General features: G+C 55.8%; 1 protein-coding gene across 1 annotated transcript; it reads right to left on the bottom strand.

Annotated features, from left to right (window-relative positions):
* Positions 1–1,589: 1,589 nt before the first annotated feature.
* Positions 1,590–11,818, bottom strand: FARSA (phenylalanyl-tRNA synthetase subunit alpha). Its single transcript, XM_038379082.2, has 13 exons — positions 11,531–11,818; positions 9,482–9,619; positions 9,071–9,169; positions 8,624–8,742; positions 7,853–7,945; positions 6,368–6,496; positions 5,522–5,637; positions 4,986–5,070; positions 4,342–4,441; positions 3,883–4,051; positions 3,401–3,478; positions 2,503–2,617; positions 1,590–1,919 (listed from the first exon to the last, which is right to left on the bottom strand). Exons 1-13 carry the CDS (start codon positions 11,801–11,803, stop codon positions 1,814–1,816), a joined length of 1,620 nt encoding a protein of 539 aa, XP_038235010.2. The 5' UTR covers positions 11,804–11,818; the 3' UTR covers positions 1,590–1,813.
* Positions 11,819–25,852: the final 14,034 nt, after the last annotated feature.

Genomic DNA, 25,852 nt, shown 5'->3' with positions numbered 1-25,852 from the left:
CTTCCGTGCCTCAGTTTCCTCACAGATGTAGACCAAGAGCGCCTGAGAGGCTCAGAGTGCATGGCTGAGGGTCATGACACAGGATGCAGCTGGGGGTCAGGGAGATGTACCCCCGCTCACTGCTGTCCCATCTCCCCCCAGATTGGCTGCTGGGGCCACAGCCTGACAAGGAGAACGACTCTGATGCCGCACCCGCACCCCCCTCAGGGTTCTACCGTGCGCAGCCCCCCATGGCCGAGCCCCACAGCCCCAGTGAGGTGCACATCATGCTACAGGGGGCGGCCCAGCCCACATAGGGCAGGCCCCGCCCAGCCATGGACAGGAGGGGCTGAGCCGGCAGGCGCACCCAGAGACCACCAGCAGGCTGTGCCGGCCACCAGCCTAACATGCCGCAGAGCCCAGAGCCCCAGCCGGGACGGACGGTGCCCGAGGGCAGGCAAGACCCCCACCGCGGACATCGGGGGGGACTGCCGTTCACTCCCAGCTCCGTCCCTGTCGCTTCACGTCCTTCACCCGACGCCAACAAGCCGGCTGGGGTCCCTGTGACGGGGGGAGCTCCCATGGCTAGTGAGCCCCCGCACCAGCAGAGCTTTCTCCTGGCCCTGCAGCTGTAACCCCCCAGGAGGGTGCCCGTGCCGATAGTGCCTGGACCCAGGAGGGCAGGTCTGTGCTGCGGGGGGTGAGCGAGCTGAGGCCTGGAGAAGGGAAGGGCAGGTGCTGCCTATGGGCCCCTCTGACTGGGGGTCACAGTGGGAGCCATTTCCCCCAGCCGGGAGGGGTGCTCCGCCCCAGCCAGAAGCCCCGCTGCACCACAAGGACAGGGGACACTTTGCTCTGGACACAGCCCCTGCCCCGAGGTGCCTGTGGAGGAGGGGCCCCCCCAGGGCTCTGGCAGCACAAGGGACTGGGATCAGTTTGTTAAATAAAATATTGACTCAGAAAATTCCCCTGGCTCCGTCGTTGGTTCACGAGGTCAGCCCCCCTCACTCCCGACATGCAGCCCCCTGCTAGCCCAGCCCCAGGCTGCCCCCCCAACTCTTCCAGCACCCCTCACTCCCAACCCACAGCCTCTGGCTATCCCAGCCCCGGGGTTGAGGTGGAGATTTCACTCCCATTCCCCCCATCCAGGCCCTGCATAGGAAGGGGCCATGAGGCTCCCTCCAGCTCTGTGCCCTGGGGCCACAGGCTCAGTGCTGCCCCCATCCCCCTTTGAACAAAGCCCCCAGCACACACCCCAGGCAGGAGGTGGGGGTCAGGAAATCACCCACCCCAATATGCTGCCCTGGCCTTCGCAGCTGTGGTGCAGGCCCCACCCCCATCATGCGGGGTGCAGTCACCCCACGTACAAACAGGGCTGGGAGGGAGAGAGCCCAGGTCCCTGCACTAGCCTTTACACCCCACTGCCTGCCCACAGCTGGGGGAAGAACCTGTAGTCATGACTCCCACCCCCACCATGCCCCCAAGCCAGGAACAGGACCCAGGAGTCCTTCTCTCCCCCCACCCCCCGAAAACCCACAGCCCGTCAGGAGCACATCCCATGGGGAGGTGGCCCCATCCTCTCCCCATTCCAAACAGAGCAGAGTCGCCAGCCCAGACACTAGCCCTTTATTGGGGTGTAACAGGTTGCACGTTCTGGCACTGGCCCGGGCAGCTCTGCCGTGTCCCCGAGCAGGGGGCTGGACGGAAGGGGGTCAGGGGCACCCTGCCAGCCCTCTGCCCAGGAAAGGGGGCAGCCCCGGCCCAGCTGCAGAAGGGGAGGGGAGCCCCCCGGAGAGGACACTAATAAATACGGGGCTGGCCTGGTGGCAGGACCCTATGCGTCGAGGCGGCAGAGCGGGCCGTCGTACACCATCTGCAGGTTCACCTTGTGCCCAACCAGCTCCCGGATGTTGTTGATGCCGTATTTGATCATGGTGGGGCTGGAGGACAAGGCGGGTGTTAGGGGAGTGCGGCCCTGCTGCTGGCCCACCCGTAACAGACCCTCCACTGGGCAACCGAGGGCACAGGGCGAGCACGTCTCCCACCCCAGTAGAGGAGGGTTCCCTCGCCCAAACTCTGCCGGTGCCCCTCAGTCCCGACCCGCAGCCCCCTGCTAGCCCAGCCCTGGGCTCCCGCCCCACAGCTCTACTAGTGCCCTTCAATCCTGACCCATAGCCCCCTGCTAGCCCAGCCATGGGCTCCCACCCCATAGCTCTGCCAGTGCCCTTCAATCCAGATCCAGAAAGCATGGCTGTTGCTGGCTGGAAACCCCCTGGCTCCGAGTCACCCTGGCTGAGAGGGGTGCTCGTACCCAGAGACCCAGGCAGGCACAGGAAGAGGAGTTGAGAGCTGCCCTGCAGCCATGGCACACGCTGGGGGTCTCCATCCCCTTCCCAGCATGGCCAGCCCTATGGCCCCCCCACATTAGCAGGAGCTGTAAGGGGCCCTGACTGCCCCCACTGGCATCTCAAAGCCGCCTGTGAGCACACGGGTGCCCACCCCCTCCCACATCGTCCTCCTCACCGCTCCAGAGAGAGGCCCCAGGCAATGACCGACACGCCCTCCGGCAGGCCCATCGGAAGCAGCATCTCTGGCCGAAAGATCCCCGAATTACCCACCTCCACCCACTTCTGGAGCCCTGCAACGGGAAGGGAGATGGCAGCTCGGTTAGTCTCCATTGGGCCCCCCTAAGCAGGGTGATGGAGCCGGGGGAGACATGCTCCCGGACAGCTCGGTTAGTACTGGCCAGGCCCCCCTTAGCTGGGTGAGAGAGCTGGGGGAGAGACGCTCCCAGACAGCTCAGTTAGTCCTGGCCGGGGCCCCCTGAGCAGGGCGAGGGAGCCGGGGGGGGGGGGGGGGAGACGCTCCCAGGCATCTAGAGAAGTGACTGAAGCAGACGATTCTGTTCTGAGTGGGATCCAAAGCTCTGCCATGGGGCCAGGGCTGCCGGGCCAGCCCCCACCCCAAACCCTGACCCCTTTGTCCCTGTAGGATTGGATGGGGGCGTTGTGAGCTTGGGGATCCCTGGGCTGGACCCAGCAGGTCCCTGGCCTGGCTGCTGCTGCTGGGCCAGGCATGGATGTGCAGGGCATGACTGTGGAGAGCAGGAGCCCCGCAGCGCCAGCCTGCCGGGTGGAAGGAGACCCCCTCTGCTGACCCCAGGGCTTGACTTCAGGTCTCTCGCCGCCCAGTGCTGGTTTGTGTGGCTCAGGATCAGGGAACACCTTGATTCCCGGGGGGCTGGGAGACGCTGCAGCAGGCACCACGGCTAATCCTGGCTGGGGGGCACATGCCACCCCAACCTGCAGCTCTGTCATCCGAGACCCTGAAGCTGCCCTGCCTCCCGCAGCCGGCAGGCCCAGCATGTGCTGCTCAGAGGAGAAGGGGCTGATCTGGCCATGAGGGGCTGGCGCCCCCTCACCTTGGTGGTAGCTGAACACCTCCATGCTGGGCTCCGTGTAGGGGTTGTAGGCCGGCTTGAAACGCAGCTGGCTGATCCCTGCTGAGAGATGGGCCAGTGAGAGGGTGCGGCCCCGCTGGGCCCCCTGCAGCCACCCCACAGACCACCAGGCCCCCTCCTCCCTGCTCATCCTACTAGACACCATGTCCCCTCCTGCATCCCACACCCTGAACCCACCCCACAGCCTGCTAGACCCTGTGTCCCCCACCCCTTCCTGCTAGGACCCTCCTCTGGAGCCTGCTGGTGGCAGAAGCTCAGCCCTGAATTGGGCTTTGTCCAGGGTGTTCGCTGGCAGCAGATACCGCTGAGCACCCCAAACCTCCCCTCTCAGGGACCCCCATCTCGGCTTCCCCCATCCTACCAGCTCCTCACAGAGGTCGGCTTTCCCGCCCTTCCACACACGGCGCTGTCTGTCCCCCCGTCGGTGGGCAGCTGGCACGTACCCAGCTTGGTGAAGAACTCCCTGAGGGTGCCCATGAGGTCCCCCAGCGTCAGGCCGTAGTCAGCCACCACCCCCTCGATCTGGTGGAACTCGGCCAGGTGGGTGGCGTCCAGCGTCTCGTTCCGGAAGACCCGGTCAATGGAGAAATACTTAGCTGGGGTGAACTTCTCCTGGGGGGTGGGGGGGCAGGGAAGAAAGGTTTCAATCATAGCCCGGCCCATCCCCTGGACCCCACCCATCAGGCCACTGCAGCATGGGATCCCAGCCCCAGGCCAGATTGGCCCCTGGCCCCTTAAGCCCCAGAGCTCTGCCCCCCAGCTCCCCCGGAGCCCCAGCATTTCCCTTTCCCATTCCCCTTCCCCGAACACACACTGTCCGGGTGGGGCCCCAGGTCTGACTGAGGGGCAGCTGCAGCCAGGGCTCAGGGAGTTGGAGGGGGAAGAGTCATGGCACCTCCCACCTGCTGAGCCAGCTGGTAGAGCATGCGGGCGCTGACAGCCGTGGTGTGTGTCCGCAGGATGTTCTTCCGTGCCTCCTCCAGCTTCCAGTCATATTTGTACCTGGGGGGGGAGGCGGGGGGTGTGTGAGATCCGGCACACGCTGGGCATGGGTGGGGCCGTAGCGCAGCAGAGCAATCCCCGGATGGGTGGGGAGAGTGCCCCATGGCACCAGGCTGCTGTGGGCAAAATCGCTGGGGGAAGGGGAGGGTGGAACGTCCCCACTCCACCCCAAAGTCCCCCCAATCCAGGTTCCAAAGGGTTAAGCAGTGCCCCGGAACAGGCAGGTGCCCCAAGCAGCAACGGGGGAGGGGAGCTGCCCCAGACCAAAGGAGCAGCCTAGAGTGGAGAGGCCCTGAATCCCATTCCCCGCACCCCCAAGCCAGGCCGCCCCCCCCAGCCTGGGCTGGATCAGAGCCAGCGTCCCCGAGGGAAGAAAGGCCTCGTGTCCCCTTCCCCGCCACCCTGAGCCAGCCAGCCCCTGGTCCAGATCAGATCTAGCACCCCCCAAGTGGGGAAAGGCCCCATGTCCCATTTCCCATCCCCACCCGAATATCAGCCTGTTCCTGTGGGCTCCAAGCCCAGCCAGACAGCTGGGGACACTCACCCCTGGGAGCCGTAGCCTCCTTGCGAGTGGATCTTCTTCACTCTCTTCAGATAGTCCATGGGGAAATCCGTGGCTTCGGCAGGATCTGGGGGAATCCAGAGGGTGCAAAGGGGGCTAGAGTGACTCCACCGACCCACCAGGGACCCGGGGATGCTAAATAATCTAGGAGCAAGGGGGGAGCAGGGGTGGTAAGTGGGTGGAATGTGCATGAAAGATGCTGCAGCCCCGCAGCCTGATGCCCCCCATTTAGCCACAGGCCTGCGTGAGCATCCCACCCCTCACTGCACCCCAGCGCAGTGAGGGGTTGGGACTCTGGGCACTCCCCACAGAGCCTCTGCCAGCGCCATTGAGATAAGGAGACCTGGCCAGGTAGGGACTGGTGGACACCCTGCAAGCTCGCACAGGAGCCATTCCCCAACCCTGAGCCAGCCTTGGGGCACAGGTGGCGCCCCCCAGAGGGGAAAGGCCCATTCCTTGCTGTGCTCCCCACAGCAGCGGATAGGCCTGCTGGCAGCAGGGGCTGGCAGATGACTGACCCTGCAGGAAGAAGGTGTCATGCTGATCGCGGGCCGGGTGCTGCTGTGGCTGGAAGAGGGCGTCGAAGTTCCAGAAGGAGCTCTCGATGAAGTTATTGGTGGGCATTTCTGTGAAACTGAGCGAGACGCAGGAGCAGTGAGCACCCCCGTTCCAGAGAGCACAGGGCAGTCCTGGCACTGTGCGGGCACTGCCACCCACAGGGGCAGGGGCACAAGGCCTCTGGATAGTGAGAGGAGAGGTCACAAGAGGAGCCCAGAGCAGCTTCCACGCACACCCACCGCCCTGGGGGACGGCACCGGGCTGTCCCACTGGGCACAGAGAAGGGAGTGACTTGCCCAAAGCTACACAGCAAAGGAACAGCTGAGCCAGGACTCCCAACTTCCCCACTCTAACCCCTACACCTCCTCCCCTCCCTGAACCATGGAGAGAACCCAGGAGTCCTGGCTCCCTTAGGGGGAGCATTGGCCTGCTAAACCCAGGATTGTGAGTTCAATCCTTGAGGGGGCCATTTAGGGATCTGGGGCAAAAATTGGGGATTGGTCCTGCTTTGGGCAGGAGGTTGGACTAGATGACCTCCTGAGGTCCCTTCCAACCCTGATATTCTATGACTGGAGATCATGCTGAAGGGAACAGTCCCATCCCAGACCCTTGGGCTGGGCTGGCTGGAACCTAGTGGGTGCTCTCTGTATCCCTGCCCAAACAAGAGGGCTGGCAGCAGCTGTGCAGACCCCGGCTGGTACCTGCCACTGCAGGACATGGTCTGCATTCTGCACCGCAGCCTCCTGGGCAGATGCCCCACGCCAACCACCAGGGTAGGGACTACAGGGGCACACGTGGCTACTCACCCCATCTCGAGGAAGATCTGTCTGAACTGGGTGCGGACCTTGAGCAGCGGGTGGAGGTGCCCGCTCTCGGGCATGATCCCCAGCGCCTCGAAGTTGTACGCCTTGAACTTCAGGTCACGCCATGAGCCGCTGTGGACGAAGGGTGGAGAAAGGTCACAAGGGGCAAGCCCTGGGGAACTGACTGAGCGAGTAACAGGCTTTGTACAGCATCTTCCACCCACCTATAGTCCATGGTGCCACTGAAATGCAGCCACCTCTGGGGTGGAGGGCAACAGCCAGCCAGCACGTAACAGTGGGGACAAGAGGATCCAGGCCACAAGCCTGTCACTGTCCATGCAGAGTGGGCAGGGCTTGTCTGAAAGACCCACCAGGCTGAGCCACATGGGCTTTGCACTACCAGTGGGGGGAGGGGACCCCAGGGGCGATATGAACCCAGAGTGAACGTGGAGGAAAACCTGGCGCTTGGTGCCCAGAGAACGGGGCTGGGTCGACATTTCAGCCATAGCTGGAAGCAGGTAAAGTGGGAGCTGCCGAGGCAGGAGGGAGGCCAATCGTCCCAGCTCACGCCTGGAGAATCAGGTGTCGTCCGTTTCACACTCCCACCCCCGTCATGACCAGTCAGCAAGCACAGAGCAAGTCCAGCTGCTTCCTGAGCCAACAGCCCCCAGCTCCACCCACCTCGTCAAGTGGGGAAACAAGCTCTGCCTGAGGCACTGGGGAAGATGCCCACGCATTCTGTACCCCACACCCACCTGCTCAGATGCCCCATGGCTGCCTATTCATTGGGACACCCGCCCCATGGGCCCTGCGGTACCGGCACTCCAAGCTGCTCAGATGACACTAGTATCCCCTTACCTCCAGCCCCCTGCCCACCCAGGAGCGACTCTAGTGTCTAGATATTGGGTAAGAGCGAAGGCTGTAAGGAAGCCGAGAGGTTTTAGTTCAAAAGTTGTGGTCGTGGCTTGTTAACATTGCAGTTTTGGTGAGGTCGGTTCCAGCACCATAAAACCCTACATTTAACCCCTCCCCACCCAAAACCATACAAAAGCATTTTTTTGAGTGGCATAGTGACCCCACATGCCAGGGTAAAACACAACTCAAATCTGGCCTGAAGGGGAGGCTGGATCAAACCTGGGTAAGTAGAGTTGCGACCTGGCACGCGGGACCACATCACTCGCGTGTGCGGCAGCCATAACCCCCCCCCCCAGTTTCTGCAACAAAATCACAGCTCATGATGTTCTTACAGCCTCATTCATGGCTTTCTAAATAGCATACGCGCACGCTGGCGGTGCCCCCATCTGCCATCGCAGAAACCGCAGAGCCCTGACAGGGGGCAGGAGTGTCCACAGGCAGGCAGGCCTTGGCCGTTAGCAGAGGGATTCCAAAGAGCCACTTTTACATGTGTGCTGCTGCAGCTCCCCCACTGTCCTAGCACAGCATGGAGAGCAAGGACGCAGACTCTGCCGGAGGCAGCATGCGCCTCACCTGGCGATCATCTCTGGAGTGAGGTCCGTCTCCTGCTTCGTGACCGTGGTGCTGAAGGCACTGCCTTTCCGGATCCAGTAGGTCTTGATGACCCTGTACACAAGAAGGGAGGCCGAGAGGTGACGCCAGTGGGAAGCCTAGCGCCAAAGATCACGGCTTGGGACTGGGAGAAGGGCACAGCAGAACCAGGCAGCCCATTTGCCTAACGAACCACATCGGGCCCTTGGGACTTCTACTGGCCTTTACAGTGGCGGCGCAGCTCATCTAGACGACAAATCCCAGCGTGGCCCATTCCATCTTCGCCCAAGCCATGCACGCTGGTAGCTGTAGTCTGAGCAGGGTGCACCAATCCACGAGCCAGGACAGCGGTGGCCCTCAGCAGGACTGGACGTCCCGGCTGGGTGCCCGGCAGCCAGGCTGGCAAAGGCAAGGGGCTGGCTAAGCAGTACAGCTGCGGGGCGGGAGGGGTGTGTGTGTGTGTGTATGTGTGTGCGCACGCAGTCAGACATGGGAGCTTCCCCACCACCAAAGGAGAGACCAGAAGCAGGAGACACTGCACAGATGCAGCGGGAAACGGACCCACCAGCTGCTGCCCTCTAGTGGGGAGAGGGAAATGTGCACCCCAAAGGTACAATCAGACCCATGCCTGCTTCCCGAGCAGGGGAGCCCCAGCACCCCACATTACTGCTGGGGTGAATCCCTTACTCCTGACCGTGCTGCAGCAGCAGAGAGATTCAAGCCCGTGGAGGGGAAGGGGGACACTCAACTCACACTTCCATCAGGAGTTTCCGTTTCTTCAGTTCGTTCCTGTCTTTCTCCTCCAGGTTCTCAGCCTCTCCCTGCTGCACCAGCCGCAGCTTCTCCCGCACGGAGTCCTGCACGCTCTCCACCTGGGGGACAGGACAGCAGCAGTGAGCATCCCCCTGGGTGTGGTGGCATCCCCGAGGTGCCCCAGGTGGCCTGGCCCAACGTTAGCCAGGGACTCAGTAGGCTCAAGCTGTGACATCACCGTGCCATTCCTAATGGTGGAGGGTGGAATAACCTTGTACATTTCCGTAATGCCTTTCGCCCCAAGGTTCCAGCCGCCCACCCGGTGCTCACTGACCGACCTGCAAGAGCTAAAGGGTCTGCTCGGCCCAGGAAGGGAGATTCAAAGGGGGATTCGGGGGCCAGGTGGAAATCTCCCTTCTGATGAAAGCCCCACCACGAAACACTCACAGCCCGGAAGATGCGCGGACCCCCGTCCGCGTTCTTGTCCAGCCGCACCCACTTGTTGGACATGGCCTTGCTGAACCCCACTTTCCCACTCGGCAGTTTCTGCAATGAGAGACAAGGGAGATTTCAGATCCACGCAGACCAGAAAAGAAACACCCCCAGGGGAAGTGGGGACAAGCAGGATATTCTGCCCTCCCTCCCAGGGCTCAGAAATGTTTACAGGCACTTGGTCAAGCATCACAACCACCCTCATGGGGAAGGCCAGAGTTATCCCAAGTTTACAATGGGACCCTGGTTTCCTGACTCCCAGCCCCACTCCACTCCCAGAGTCAGGAAGTGAACCCAGGAGTCTTGATTCCCAGGCTGGCAGGAGATGAGACACTGAAGACGTGAGGGATGGGAAGCCAGCCTCACCATCAGCTCGCTCTGGGGCAGCCCTTCGGCAGGGATGCTGTCAAAGACACGCGCCTCATGGCTTCCCTCCTGGATGATCTCCTTTCCCTCAGGCGTCAGCTCCCAGCGTTTAGAGGATCGCTGCTCAGCCTCGATGACCTGAGGGGAACACACAGGAGGGCTGTGAAACACAGGGATCGTCACACTGGATTAGATCCAAGGCCCATTTAAGGCTAGTATCCTGTCTCTGACAGTGCTCAGTACCAAGTGCTTCACAGGAAGGCATGAAAGCCACACTGCAGGCAGGCAGGGATAATTTTCCCCCATGAAGGTCTCCTCCTATTCCCTCATAGATTGATTGGGCAGCATGAGGTGTTTTTATCCCTTCTGGGACTCTTATTTTAGCATCAACAATCGCCCTTCAAGATATTTCTGCTATTCCACTTTGAATCTTGATGAGCTCTTGAACACAGCAACATCTTGTAGCAGGGAGTTCCACAGGTTATGTATGTATCAAGTGAAAAGTGTCTGGGACTTGCTGCCACCGGACATCATTGAGACGAACAGAGCAAGTTTAAAAAGACAGTGAGTGATTATAGGGATACCATGGATACTTCAACTGCCACAGCTCAGCCTACTTCAGGCTGGCCAGGACCTGGCACAATTCCATGGCTGCTCAAGAAGGGCAGGGTGAGAAGTGCAGGGAGCTCCTGCAAGGATCAAAGAGATGCTGGGAATGACTGGGGGCACAAAGGGTGGGACAGAGGACAAGGAGAATGGTTTGGGGGGACAGGATCAAGGAGGGATTTCAGAGGCAGTGGGTGCGTGGAGGGGTATCGGGGTAAAGAGAGATACAGAAGGGGACCTTTTGTAAGGGGGGGGGGGAAGAGAAGCTGCTGTCCTGAAGGACACCTCAACGTGGCCCTCAACACCCCCACTCCCTTTTCCCTAGGAGCCTCCCCTCCCCCCTGCTCCCCCCAGTCCTGCCCATCTGTTCACCTCTCCTCAGGCTCAACAGTTCCGTCCCATCCCCCTCCCTCGGGAACCCCCACCTCCCACTGCCCCACGCCGCCCCTCCCCCGGGAACCCCCACCTCCCACTGCCCCACGCCGCCCCTCCCCCGGGAACCCCCACTGCCCCACTCCCCACCGCCCCTCCCCCGGGAACCCCCACTGCCCCACGCCGCCCCTCCCCCGGGAACCCCCACTGCCCCACTCCCCACCGCCCCTCCCCCGGGAACCCCCACCTCCCACTGCCCCACGCCGCCCCTCCCCCGGAAACCCCCACTGCCCCACTCCCCACCGCCCCTCCCCCGGGAACCCCCACCTCCCACTGCCCCACGCCGCCCCTCCCCCGGGAACCCCCACCTCCCACTGCCCCACGCCGCCCCTCCCCCGGGAACCCCCACCTCCCACTGCCCCACGCCGCCCCTCCCCCGGGAACCCCCACTGCCCCACTCCCCACCGCCCCTCCCCCGGGAACCCCCACTGCCCCACGCCGCCCCTCCCCCGGGAACCCCCACTGCCCCACTCCCCGCCGCCCCTCCCCCGGGAACCCCCACCTCCCACTGCCCCACGCCGCCCCTCCCCCGGAAACCCCCACTGCCCCACTCCCCACCGCCCCTCCCCCGGGAACCCCCACCTCCCACTGCCCCACGCCGCCCCTCCCCCGGGAACCCCCACCTCCCACTGCCCCACGCCGCCCCTCCCCCGGGAACCCCCTGCCCCACGCCGCCCCTCCCCCGGGAACCCCCACCTCCCACTGCCCCACGCCGCCCCTCCCCTGGGAACCCCCTGCCCCACTCCCCACGCCCCCTCCCCTGGGAACCCCCTGCCCCACTCCCCACGCCCCCTCCCCTGGGAACCCCCACCTCCCACTGCCCCACGCCGCCCCTCCCCCGGGAACCCCCACTGCCCCACTCCCCACCGCCCCTCCCCCGGGAACCCCCACCTCCCCCTGCCCCACGCCGCCCCTCCCCCGGGAACCCCCACTGCCCCACTCCCCACGCCCCCTCCCCCGGGAACCCCCACCTCCCCCTGCTGGCCCCCACGCCCATCCCCCCGGCCCTACCTCCCCCAGCGCCTGCAGGCTCTTCACGGCCCCCACCAGCTGCTGGTGCTCCAGGCCCAGCGCCGCGGCCGCCTCCAGGCTGCCCAGGCCGCCGCCCCCCGCCCGCTCCAGCCGCTGCAGCAGCAGCTCGGCCAGCGCGGGCCCGTCCGTCGCCATAGCGGGGGACATGCCTGCCGGAGGGGGCGGGGCGGGCAAAACAGCGGGTGACCTCTCGCCCCGGAAGTGGTCTCGAAAACCACCCTCCACTTCCGGGGGATACGGAATTTCTCTCATTGCCGCCCGGTGGCCGCCATTTTTAGTGTGTCACACGAGGGCGGCCCAACGCGGGCGCCATCTTGGGCGTGACACGAATCGATCAACGAGCGGGCGGACGCCATGTTGAGTGTGGCAATAAGAGCGGCATCGGGAGGGCCGCTAGTGTCTGCCATCTTGAGCGTGGCATAAAAGGGGAGCCTGCGAAAGCCCCGCGGCCGCCATCCCTGAACGTGGGAGGAGGTGCCATCTTGAGTGTGGCAGCGCCTCTCCCATGAGGCCTCATGCCCAGCTGTGGGGTGGGTGTGGGGCCTGGAGGGGGAAGACAGGGCAGGCTTGTGCAGGTGGGTGCATTCAGGGGGTCACTGGGGCCTCCGCAGACATGACAGGGCCTGAGGATGATGTCATGAGGGGCTTGGTTACCACAGCAACAGGGCCCATCCCACCCACCTGGGTGGCTGTGACATCAGATGAGGGCATGAGGCAGCATTTGGTTACCATGGCGATGGGCCCATCCCACCCACCTGGGCAGCCGTGACATGCTGTGAGGATGGCATGAGGCGCTTGGTTACCATGACAACATGTGTCTCACACCTTCTGAGGTGCCACCAGGCCATGCTGTGAGGACGCCCTCTATTGCCATGGCGATGGGCCCAAGTTACACGCCAAGGCACCTGGTTACCATGGCGATGGGCACAGGCTATTGGCCTTGGTTGTTGCCTGAGGCTATTACAGCACAGCTGCCACGGGTGTTACCATGTATCTGGACTGAGACTCTTCCCCTTTCTGCTGTGCAACTTGGCCTGGCGCTCTCCAACCCAGAGGTGGCTGCAGTCCAGCAGCACTGTGTGTGCACCAAGCATGCAAAACATCAGGTGCTCCTGAAACCGCAGGGCTGCTTATTCACGTGTGCCAACAGGGGGAACACAGTGTTGTCAACTCCAAGCATCCGAAAATCACGAGTCAGGCCTCGAAAATCATGAGATTAGCTTAAAAATAAGGTTTTTTTTAATAATATATGTTGGGTTCTTTTCCTTTGCCTTCTCATGTCTGAGCCTTTCGGCCGCACTCAGGTCACATTTTCAAGCTTTTCTCCACAACTACAAGGTCAAGAAACTCTCTTTCAATGAAAGCTGCAGTTCTCTTGTAAACCCATGACTCTGGGAGCTGGCGCTTTAAGACAAACTCCAAAGATCATGAGACTTGTGATAAAATCACCTAAAACAGCAACCCAGACACAAAGATGAACAGCAGTTCCTCTCTATGGGCAGCCCTAGAAATTGTCAGGACAATGATGGGTGTTGGATCATCATGGAAACAAAATCTGTTTGTTAAATACCAGGCAGGGGGTGTGCCAGACGCCCCCTACACCGTGGCAGATGGAAACCACAGCTGGGCAGCATGCAGCAATGCAGTGTAGGCTCCATGGATGTTTAATCTATCTGGGGCCTCCTGGTAGTTGTAATTACAACTTCCTCCTGCTGGCTAAACACAAATTGTTTGTTTATGGGCAAAGCTAGCTAATGAGTTCCAGCAATAGAAAGTGAATCCTCTTAGCCACAAACTAGGTGCAGCCCAGCCATTGGCAGGGCAAGATTCAGTGCCCCCTACCAAGGTGCCGCTGCCCTGTCTCAGAGGGAAGAGAGCTCACTTGGTCGCCATGCCCTCTGCGAGCACTGCTAAACTGGGAGCTAAATAGACTGTGCTAAATAGACTGCCTTTTTGGGTGTTGCGGGCACCTGTCCCACTAGCAATTTGGCTGAGCCCCAGCAAACTCGTATCCCATGGTGGGGGCATCAGATGGGAATGGGTTCTGATCTCTACTGGGCTGGATCTGAAGTGGCAGCGTACACGTGAAAGGCTCTGAATGCCTTTCCCCTAAGTCGGGGGTTCTCCAGCTGGGGGTCATGACAGGGGCTGTGGAGATGCTGTGTTCACCTTGCCCTTCCCATATTGAGCAGGAGGGGTGTGTGGGAATGGTCCCAGAAAGGTTGGGAATACCTACCCTAAACCTTACAGACCCCTAAAAAAACCCTCCAATCATGTCACAGAGCGATTGATATCTCAATGAAGACATAGGCAGTTGGCCTGTGATGATTTGTTCTCCAGGATCCTGGGGGCAGGAGAGGGGTTGCTGTGGAGGAGCGAGTGGGCAGTTCCTGGCTCAGCTGGGCACCTTCCAGATGATAAAAGGTTTCAAGGAGAATCTCAAGAGCAGCCCCCCGAAGCTCTGAATGAATGGAAGACACTGTAAATGGCACCAGGTATACAATATTTGAGAAGTGAGGCCCTGCCTCCTGGTGGTCAGCACAGATGCTGAGGTGTTGTCCTAAAAGTCAGGGCATTAATTGGCACCCTGGTAATTAGGTCCCACCTGCCAAGGAGTCCCCATCCTACACACTTGCAGTTTCATTTGGCTCCAGGAGTTGCCCTCCTGTATTTCCAGATTCTCTGGTAACTAGATTTAAAACGGGAGTGCGAGCTCTTTTCTGGGAGCGGAGGCTACAGATTAGAGCAGGGGGCTGGGAGCCAGCACTCCTGAGTTCAATCCACGACTCTGGGAAGGGAATGGTGTATAGAGGGTTAGAGCAGGGGTACTGGGACCCAGGACTCCTGGGTTCTATTTCCAGGTTTGGGAGGGGAGTGGGGTCTAGTGGTAGGAACAGGGTGTCAGGACTCACTGAAATCGTTCTCTTGATTCACTTCCCTTCCCCTCCCCTCATTTCATTGATTTCATTGGAAGTTAGGAGCCTAAATGCCTTTGAGGATCTGGGCTTCAGGTTCCCGTCTGTTAAAGGGGGATAATGAACTAATTACGGCCTGGGAGGTGCTTGTGTTTGGGTTGCCACCAGGGTGTGGAGCTGGGGCAGGCAGTTTGGATTCACTGTAACTTCCTTAGTGCAACCCCAGCGAGAGGGATGGACAGTAACACTTGCTGGCTGCCTGGAAAAAGGCTTTGAGCCTTAGATGGCAAAGCAGGACCAGCTGATAGAGGATGTTCTGTTCTCCTGGAGCTACATACAATATACAGGACAGTGGCAGAACAGGTAGACCTCTCCCAGGGCTGGGACTAGAGTCAGGAGTCCTCCATTCCAGACTCCTGCTTATCCCCTAGGCTCCTTTCAGAGCTGGGAGTAGAACTTGACTCCTAGTCCCCTCCTAGAGCTGGGAATTGAACCCAGGAGTCCTGATTCCTAGCTTCTCCCCTCCACCCTCACTGCCACAACTGGGAATAAAACCATACCCTGACTCCCATTTCCCTTCCCCTGCTCTGACTGCTAGCCCCCACTCCTTCCCAAGGATGAGAGACCCGGAGTTCATCATGTGAGCGTCTGCTCAGACCACTAGCCACTCCTCTCCCTGGATACTGTCCCCCTCCCCTCCACCATTATTCCTGTCCTGAGCCCAAACCAAATATGGGCTGAGTTGGAGTCTCAACAGAAACGCCTTACTCTGCCTGTAGAACAGGATGTTCAGGGCATGTGATCCTGTCTCTCTCTTTCCACCTTCACCAGGATATTGGCTTGCACAGTCTGACTCTCACCTGTGTCACATTCCTGGAGGCTCAGAAGAGGAAGGTTTGGGGAGCAGCTTTTCATGGGTTATAACTCTCTTGCACCGTAAAAGCGACAAACAAAAGGCTCTTTAAAATCCAGCCCCTGCAACTGCCGTCCCAGGAGGTAAAACTGGCCCGTCTGGCTACTGGTAGCGGGGTCCAGTAATTAGAGCAGGTTTAGAGGGAACTGGGAGACAGGATTCCTGGGTTCTAGTCTCAGCTCTGGGAAGGGAGAGGGGTCCCATAGGGCACCTGTATGCTGATATAAGTGCATTCACACCAGGCGTTGTACAGGTAGAACTGTTTCTGTACAAAGTTACAGCTCTAGCAATAATTATACTGCACAAAAACTCTGCAAAGAGCACAGCCTGAGGTGCCTTGGTCAGAATTGTTGAGTCACAACTGGGGAGACCGTGGCTGGAAGTCTGGGGCCGGGACCAGAGCCCACCTAGAGAGCCACAAAAAGGACCCCAGGCTGGAGGAAACGCCTGACTGTGAGGCTGAAAGAGCTGGAGCTGTTGAGCTTAGCCAAAAGCTAGCGAGGTGGTGGGGCGGCTGTTTCAGCACCGTTTCAGGGAGAAAATCCTGGCTCTTCATTCTAGCAGAGACAGGCAGAACAAACAACAATGGCTGGAAGCTGAACCCAAATGAGAAACGAGGCACCAATGTTTAAATCAGGCTGCTTGCCCATGGGACAAACGGCCAGGGGCAGGGATGGAAACTGCAGAACTTGATGGCTTCCCGTCCACACATGTGGCCTGTTCTGGAAGCGGCTTTAGGCAAACACGAGTCACTGAGCTCAGCACAGGGTAACTGGGTGAAGCGTAATGGCCTGTGCAATTGGGTCAGACTCATAGTGGTCCCTTCTGCCCTTAATCTCTATGGATAAAGTTTTAGTCATTGCATGGGCAGAGTTAAGGTTGTTTGGGTGCCTTAACTGTTGGTTTCCAGCCTTAACATGCTTGGATGTCTTTTAAGTGTCACTTTCACTGTGAAAGTCCTGGTGTACAATATCCCTGTCCTGTTTTTACCCTTCAGTTACTGATCTGGACTCTCAATCTTAATTGCATCTTAATTTAGGTTTCTTTGCCTTGGTACACATATATAGGGACCATGTAACACACCAATGCCTCCTCTAGAGTGGAACACCTCAGCTGGTCAGCGTCCCGCAACGGTCCTCCTCCGAAGAATCCCCCTAGCACTCTGGTACCAGAGTGATGGGAACGGTATAAAAACCGAGTGGGTGAAAAGGAGATCACGGCCACTGGGATTTGGTGGGGACCAGTGGCAGAGCTGATAGGGAAGCATGAGGGGCAACCTCCCGGGGGTACCCAGGGTTGCAAGGCCCCTCGCTACTACCTGCCCTTAGCATGAGGAAGCCTAGGTCTGTGCCTGCCCGGGCTCGGCTCCCAGACTCCACTAGCTACAGGTGGGGCTGAAAGCCCGTCTCAACCACTGTCCCTCCGCAGGCTAGCGATAGGCATCCCTGAGCTGGCAGCCTAGCTCCTAAATGAAAGATCAAACCTCATCCCCTCTCCTCTTCTGTTATGTAGCTACAGAATAAGATCCCTTCCCCCAAGAGGCCCCCCCTTCGGAGACTCATCGTGGGGTTCTTCTGTCTTTGCAAATCCTCCGGCCCGCCTCTGGCCCAGACCGCAAAGGTAGCTTGTCTCCTGGGTGTCTGTTGTTTTATATGCTGACTGAGTTAGCCCTGGGGCATGCAATATACATGTGCCCAGCCCAGACAGAAAGGGATAAGTGTCTGTTCCCTCCTGCATGGGGACCTGCTTTACCTCACAAACCTTAAGACCATAATGTTCAGTATAGAGACATAGCTCCTTAAATATCATCTGTGTGTACATTTTGCCTTCATCATGCTGTCCCCGTGCATGCTGGCTGTGGGTAGAGACTTCACATGCCACCCTCTGGCGCGCTATAATGTAGATATCAGACCCATGGGATCCCTGTAACCCTATGCATGCCTGTGCCCTCTGCCAGCTGTACCAAGGGGTCACAAGCCCTCCCCTACCCTTAACCCCCGGCAGCCTTTTGGTGTACGTGTGGCACCTTTTCAAACATATTATCTGATTGACAAAAGGAAGAATGCCAGGTCGCAACACCCAGAATGGAGAACCGGGCACAGCCCCACAGGACAGGAGCCGCCGTTGCTAGGTGGGTGCTGGGTGGACTTGATTTCCTGCCAATGATCCATCGCCCTGCCTGGCGCAAATCCTGGCTCTGCCCCGGGCAGGACTCTGGTGTTGCCACCTCCAATCTTGTGAAAAGGGCTGGGGGGTCTTTAACGGCCACAACCTGGCAAGACCTGAGACCCCTCCTGTAAAGCGGCACCCGATGGAGCCAGGGGCTCAGCCCTGACTCAAGAGAGACACACACTGCTGAGCTGCCAAAAGCCCCTTGCAGAAGCGACCTAGGATTTGGCTCAGTGATCGCCCACCCAGCCTAGCTCCCGGCCTCTGAACTGAGACCAGCGGCACAGCGTCGGCATGGGCAGTCCCGTGGGGAAGTTAAGGTCCCACCAGCTCAGAACACAACAGCTGCTGCTTATCTCGGATTCTCTCCTGTGAGGCACTCTGGGTAAGGGGAGAGACCAGGGCGCTTGGGATTTGTAATAACAAGAAACTCAGTGAGTCCAACCACCTGGCTGGCCCAGCCTTCCAGATACGCCAACTACTTCCCTCTTTCTTTTCCTCCCTTTATCTCATCTCTCTGGGACACCTTGCCTCTTCCCTCTGCCATCTTTCTTTGGCCTGGTTGCCAGCAAAGCCGTTTGGATTGCAAAATAAAATCTGTTTGTGTGGCAACCCCCTTATTGGCCCAGGAGCTTGAGTAACTGACATTTTATGGCACAACAGACCCCAAGGGTGGGTGAAGTCAGATAGCCTGTCTGTTTTGTAAATGATGCCAGCCACAGGATGGTAAGAGGGCAAGGATATCTGTGTTCATAGGTGCCCAAGGTGATAGGCACTAGCAAAAATCCACAGATAGATGAGTGTGTATGGGGATGCATGGAGAGGTGCATGTGTATAGGATGGGTGGATGGAGGGATGAGTATCGGGGGAGGGGTGCATATGGGAATGGAGGGATGACTAGTGGGGTGTGTGTATGGGTTTGGGTGGATGGGCGGATGAGTATGGGGCTGGAAGATGTGTATGGAGATAGGTGGAAGGAGAGAGGGGTGCATATGGGGATTGATGGATGGATAAATAGCGTTGTGTGTGCGTTTGGATGGAGGGGGGTGTATGGGATAAATGGATGGATGGATAGTGGGGTGTGTAGGGGGATAGAGGGGTGTATGAGGATGGGAGGGTGTATATGGGGATGGATGGGTTGTGGGTGTGTGAAGGGATGGATGGATAGAGCATGTATTTGGGGATAGAGAAGGTTTTAATAGAGTAACTACCTCAGAATTACCTAATTGTGGGGTCCTGAACTGGCCTGGGACACAGGCCCCTCCTCACTGGCAGCCTGGGCACAAGCCAGCCAGGTGCCTCAGTATTTGTTGGGTATGGATAACATCCCAGAACTGTTTCCGTTTGGGTTGTTTTTTTATCAGACATTTTGAACAGTGTTGTTCTGAGCTGTTAAACAGATAGCCAGCCCCATCCAAGAGGTGGCTGCATCTTTGCGCTGGCCGAGGGATCCCTGTATAAACAGTCCCTGCATGTGACCCCTCCCCCAGTCCAGAGACAGCTACATCTCAGCATTGGGTGAGGGATCCCTGTATAAACAGTTGCTGTACCCCACCGCAGAAGGTGCTGCATATTAGTGGTGGGTGCTGGAACCCGGAATAAACAGTTACCCACTGCCAGGGTGGCTGCATTTCAGTGATCTCTGTCCACACAGTTTGCAAAGCCTTTGTGATTCTGTAGGATGAAAGAAACTGTAGAAATGGGGCGGCCCTGTTATTAGAACTACTAGCTCCATGTTAGTATTTTTAGCTCAATGACCGAGCACAGAGCACAGGTGCTGGATATTTCTCTTGTTTAGGGTTCTTTGCCAAGCTGTTCAAAAGGCAAAGAGACAGTCAGGGAAGCTAGGTCCCTGACTGGCAATGAAGATAACACTTTTCATAGATTCCAAGGCCAGACAGGACCACTGTGATCACCTCGACTGATCTTCCCCTAAATAATACATAGGGCAGATCTTTTAGAAAAAAGATCCAATCTGGATTTAAAAATGGCCAGTGATGGAGAATCCACCACAACCTTGGTAAATCGTTCTAATGGTTAATTACCTTCAATGTTAAAAATGTATGCCTCATGTCTAATCCAAATTTGTCTAACTTCAACTCCCAGCCATTGGATTGTGTTAGACCTTTCTCTGCAATGGTCCAGTGAGCTCTTCAGCCAGCTCTTTTAAAACTCTTGGATGCAAGTTATCTGGACCTGCTGATTTAAAAATGTCTGACATTAGTAGCTGCTGTTTTTCCATTCCATTAGTATCTCTTGAGGATGTTAGTGTTATCATCATCATATGATGATTACATCATCTGTTTTTTCCCCTATTAGAGAACAGAAATATTTATTGAACACTTCTGCCTTTTCTTAATTATTATTGAGAAGTCTACCATTTCCATTTGGTAGTGGACCATTACTGTTGATAGAATTATTTTTGTTCCTAACATACCTAATAAAACTCCTTCTTATTGTCTTTAATTCTGCTGGCCATAGATTTCTCCTTATGCCCCTTGACTTTCCTTATCAGTTTTCTACAATCCCTAGCTTCCGATTTACATTACTATCAACTTCCCCTTTCTTCTATTTGTTATATAATTGTTTTAGCTGCTGTCATAAACATAAGGCTAAGGTTTCGTGAGCTACAGCTCACTTCATCGGATGCTGTAGCTCACGAAAGCTTATGCTCTAATAAATTTGTTAGTCTCTAAGGTGCCACAAGTACTCCTTTTCTTTTTGCAAATACAGACTAACACGGCTGCTACTCTGAAACCTGTCATAAGGCTAAGGGTATCATAAAATCCCTCCTTTACCTGTAAAGGGTGAAGAAGCTCAGATAACCTGGTTGGCACCTGACCAAAAGGACCAATAAGGGGAGAAGATACTTTCAAATCTGTGGTAGAAGGTTTCTGTTTTTGTGTTTCTTTGTGTTCTCAGGGGAGGCAGAGGCACCAGGTCAGGGAAATCCATCTTCTCCAAACAATCCTGAAACAAGTCTCTGATATGACAACAAGTGTAAGTAAACAAGGCAAAGTGCGTTAGGTTATCTTTTGTTTTAGTTTGTGAATTTTCCTTTTGCTAGCGGAGGTGTATTCCTGTTTTTTGTAACTTTTGAAGATAAACCTAGAGGGGAATTCCTCTGTTTTAAATCTTTTGTTACCCTGTAAAGTTATCTTCCATTCTGACTTTACAGAGGTGATTTTTTTTTTTTAAAAGCTGAGAGCAACTGGAGTTTTTTTTTTTCTTTGCCTGAAGGCAGAGGAGTTGAGTTACAGCAACAAAATTCACAAGCTGTTTTTTTCTTTTTCTTTTTTTTTTCTTTTTAGCTCTCGGGTTAGGCGAGGCGAAGCGCAGGAAGCCTAGGATGACAGAAAGTGATGCCCAGAGAAAACTAGAATTAGACAGATTTGAAGCTGAAGAGAGACAGAAAGAACATGAAAGGCAGATGGCCTTAAAGTGCTTGGAAGTGGAGGCAGAGGCAAAATGCTTGGAGATGGAAATGGAGGCAAAACGCTTGGAGGCACTGTTAGCACTGAAGCGCTTTAGATCTGGAAAGGGCTAAGATGGGTCTACCGGATAACCCTAGCTATCCTTCCCCCAAAATCCACAAATGGGAACAACTGTGTCCACAGTATGATGAATCCAGTGATATTGTTGAATATTTCATCGCCTTTGAGAGACTGTGCACGCTCCATGCAATTCCTGACGATCACAAGATGACCACATTGGTAGCAAAATTGACTGGCAGAGCTTTGGACATATTCAACAAGATGCCTATTAAGGATGCTTTTGACTATGGTAAATTTAAGGATTTGGTTTTGAAACAATTTCAAATTACACCTGAAACGTACAGAGTAAAATTTAGAGCCCTTAAGAGAGGGTCTGGACTAAGTAATGTGGCTTATGTAAACCAGATGAAGCATCTGTTAAATAAATGGGTCAAAGGAAGGGGTGTAACTAGCTTTGAAGGGATGTGTGATTTGGTTATACAGGAGCAGTTCCTGATTTTGACCAACGATGATATAAAACAGTGTTAATGGGATCAGAAAATGGACTCAGCAGAAAGTCTTGCTTCTTATGCTGATCAATACGAGCAGTCCCAGACCGTCAGGGAGGCGGGGCAAATCAGAACCAAATGGGTAGAGGTAGCAGAGAGGAAAAACCCTGGTCGCAGTTTGGACGGATACCAGAAGGGACACCCTGAGACCACACCATACCAGCCCAAAGCCCCAACTACACCCCAAGGAAAACATCAGGAGAGGCATTTGCATCAGGAGAGGCATTTCCAGTAGGGATAAGGAGGTTTTAGTACCATTATACAAGGCACTGGTGAAACCTCACCTAGAATACTGTGTGCAGTTCTGGTCTCCCATGTTTAAAAAGGATGAATTCAAACTGGAGCAGGTACAGAGAAGGGCTATTAGGATGATCCGAGGAATGGAAAACTTGTCTTATGAAAGGAGACTTAAGGAGCTTGGCTTGTTTAGCCTAACTAAAAGAAGGTTGAGGGGAGATATGATTGCTCTCTATAAATATATCAGAGGGATAAATACAGGAGAGGGAGAGGAATTATTTCAGCTCAGCACCAATGTGGACACAAGAACAAATGGGTATAAACTGGCCACCAGGAAGTTTAGACTTGAAATCAGACGAAGGTTTTTAACCATCAGAGGAGTGAAGTTTTGGAATAGCCTTCCAAGGGAAGCAGTGGGGGCAAAAGATCTATCTGATTTTAAGATTCTACTCGATAAGTTTATGGAGGAGATGGTATGATGGGATAATGGAATTTTGGTAAGTAATTGATCTTTAAATATTCAGGGTAAATAGGACTAATCCCCTGAGATGGGATATTAGATGGATGGGATCTGAGTTACTACAGAAAATTCTTTCCTGGGTATCTGGCTGGTGAATCTTGCCCATATGCTCAGGGTTTAGCTGATTGCCATATTTGGGGTCGGGAAGGAATTTTCCTCCACGGCAGATTGGAGAGGCCCTGAAGGTTTTTCGCCTTCCTCTGTAGCATGGGGCATGGGTGACTTGAGGGAGGCTTCTCTGCTCCTTGAAGTCTTTAAATCATGTTTTAAGGACTTCAATAGCTCAGACATAGGTGAGGTTTTTTGTAGGAGTGGGTGGGTGAGATTCTGTGGCCTGCGCTGTGCAGGAGGTCGGACTAGACAATCAGAATGGTCCCTTCTGACCTTAGTATCTATGAATCTATGAAAACCCCCAACACCTTATCGTCCCACCACACCATTCTCCAGCAACCCACCTCGCCCCAGTAACCAGTCAGCTGGGCGATATTTTAAATGTAATGATCTGGGGCAAGTAAAGACCAGCTGCCCCAAGAACCCCAAAAAATTACAGTTCATTGCACCGGGGTCCTATCAAAGGTCCTCAGGCCCAGATACCCTCAGAGCGAAGGGAAACTGTGAGTGTGGGTGGAAAGAAGGTTATCACATGGAGGGACCCTGGAGCACAGGTGTCAGCTATCTACCACTCCTTAGTGGACCCCAAATTCATCAACCCAGAGGCCCAAGTGATGATTCAACCCTTCAAGTCAAACTCTTTTGACTTGCCTACAGCCAAGTTGCCTGTCCAGTACAAGGGCTGATCAGGAATGTGGACTTTTGCAGTCTATGATGATTATCCCATTCCCATGCTGCTGGGGGAAGACTTGGCCAACCATGTAAAGCTAGCCAAGAGGGTGGGAATGGTCACCCCAGCCAGGCTAAGCAAGCTGTCACACCTACCTCTGTTCTGGAAACATCTACCAGAGCCCCGTCTGTGTTACCAGAGACTCAGACTGAGGTGGTGGAATCAGACCCCAGGCCAACGTCTGCGACAGCAGTCATGGATCCAATCGCAGAGACCCAGACAGAGCCAGTCCCAGAACCGGAACCGGTGGAGCAACCAGCACCAGAACCATTGCCAGCCCTGAGTACAGCGCTTGCAACCCCATCTGCAGCTCCAACACTAGAGGGCACCACTGAGCCTGCCCCGACAGCAGCAGCTAAACCTGCACAAGAGGGTCAGCCGGAGCCTGAACCGCAACCTAGCGCACCCGCGAAGAGCGGGTCACCACCCCGGAACCAGCTCCATCCCCCGTGTTGCTTCCGGAGGGACCAAGCCCAGGTCCACCATCCAGTGAGGAACTGATGTCCCCAACATCAAGGGAACAGTTCCAGGCCAAGCAGGAAGCAGATAAAAGCCTCCAGGGAGCTTGGACGGCGGCATGGAGCAACCCACCCCCTCTCAACTCTTCTAACCGATCCTGGTTTGTGGTAGACAGAGGACTTTTATACAAGGAAACTCTTTCTGGGGGGCACCAGGAGAACTGGCATTGCAGAGACAGTTGGTAGTTCCAACTAAGTACCGGGAAAAGCTCTTGAGCTTAGCCGATCACCCTAGTGGCCATGCTGGGGTGAACAGGACCAAAGACCATTTGGGGAGGTCATTCCACTGGGAGGGAATGGGCAAGGATGTTTCTAGTTGTGAGGTGTGCCAAAGAGTGGGGAAAACCCCAAGACCAGGTCAAAGCCCCTCTCCAGCTACTCGCCATCATTGAGGTCCCATTTCAGCAAGTAGCTGTGGATATTCTGGGTCCTTCTCCAAAAAAGACACCCAGAGGAAAGCAGTACATACTGAAAAAGAAAAGGAGTACTTGTGGCACCTTAGAGACTAACGAATTTATTTGAGCATAAGCTTTCGTGAGCAACAGCTCACTTCATCGGATGCATCTGATGAAGTGAGCTGTAGCTCACGAAAGCTTATGCTCAGATAAATGTGTTAGTCTTTAAGGTGCCACAAGTACTCCTTTTCTTTTTGCAAATACAGCTACTACTCCTAAACAGTACATACTGACTTTCATGGATTTTGCCACCCGATGGCCGGAAGCAGTAGCTCTAAGCAACTCCAGGGCTAAAAGTGTGTGCCAGGCACTAAGACATTTTTGTCAGGGTAGGTTAGTCCTCCGACATCCTTACAGATTCGGGAACTAGTTTCCTGGCAGGGACCATGAAAAACCAGTGGGAAGCCCATGGGGTGAACCACTTGGTTGCCACCCCTTACCACCATCAAACAAATGGCCTGGTGGAGAAGTTTAATGGAACTTTGGGGGCCATGATATGTAAATTCGTAAATGAGCACTCCAGTGATTGGGACCTAGTGTTGCAGCAGTTGCTGTTTGCCTACAGAGCTGTACCGCATCCCAGTTTAGGGTTTTCACCATTTGAACTTGTATATGGCCATGAAGTTAAGGGGCCATTACAGTTGGTGAAACAGCAATGGGAGGGGTTTAAGTCTTCTCCAGGAACTAACATTCTGGACTTTGTAAACAACCTACAAAACACCCTCTGAACCTCTTTAGCTCTTGCTAGAGAAAACCTAAAAGATGCTCAGGAAGAGCAAAAAGCCTGGTATGATAAATATGCCAGAGAGTTTTAGAGTAGCAGCCGTGTTAGTCTGTATTCACAAAAAGAAAAGGAGTACTTGTGGCACCTTAGAGACTAACAAATTTATTTGAGCATAAGTTCCTTCAAAGTAGGGGACCAGGTCATGGTCTTGAAGGCGCTCCAGGGCCATAAGATGGAAGTGTCATGAGAAGGGCCATTCACGGTCCAAGAGCGCCTGGGAGCTGTTAACTATCTCATAGCATCCCCCACTTCAAACCTAAAGCCTAAAGTGTACCATGTTAATTCTCTAAAGCCCTTTTATTCCAGAGAATTAAAGGTTTGTCAGTTTACAGCCCAGGGAGGAGATGACGCTGAGTGGCCTGAAGGTGTCTACTATGAAGGAAAAAGTGACGGTGGTGTGGAAGAGGTGAACCTGTCCATGACCCTTAGACGTATGCAGTGACAGCAGATCAAGGAGCTGTGCACTAGCTTTGCGCCGATGTTCTCAGCCACCCCTGGACAGACCAAACGGGCATACCACTCCATTGGTACAGGTAATGCTCGCCCAATTAGAGCCCAACCTTACCGGGTGTCTCCTCAAGCCAAAACTGCTATAGAACGGGAGATGCAGGACATGCTACAGATGGGTGTAATCCGCCCCTCTAACAGTGCATGGGCATCTCCTGTGGTTCTAATTTCCAAACCAGATGGGGAGATATGCTTTTGTGTGGACTACTGTAAGCTAAATGCTGTAACTCGCCCAGACAACTATCCAATGCCACGCACAAATGAGCTATTGGAGAAACTGGGACATGCCTACTTCATCTCTACTTTAGACTTAACCAAGGGGTACTGGCAAGTACCGCTGGATGAATCCGTCAAGGAAAGGTCAGCCTTCATCACCCATATCGGGCTGTATGAATGTAAT

This window comes from Dermochelys coriacea, chromosome 20 (genome assembly GCF_009764565.3).
Source record: "Dermochelys coriacea isolate rDerCor1 chromosome 20, rDerCor1.pri.v4, whole genome shotgun sequence".
NCBI lineage: Eukaryota > Metazoa > Chordata > Testudines > Dermochelyidae > Dermochelys > Dermochelys coriacea.
Note: the sequence above shows the minus strand (reverse complement) of the source record. Positions and strands in the feature narration are given on the sequence as shown.

Coding starts and splice junctions, on each gene's coding strand:
- FARSA (XM_038379082.2), bottom strand. CDS start 11,803: ATGAGAGAAATTCCGTATCCCCCGGAAGTGGAGGGTGGTTTTCGAGAC. Junction 9,170..9,481: donor TGCCCCAGAGCGAGCTGATG/GTGAGGCTGGCT, acceptor CTCTCATTGCAG/AAACTGCCGAGTGGGAAAGT. Junction 5,071..5,521: donor TGACACCTTCTTCCTGCAGG/GTCAGTCATCTG, acceptor GGATTCCCCCAG/ATCCTGCCGAAGCCACGGAT.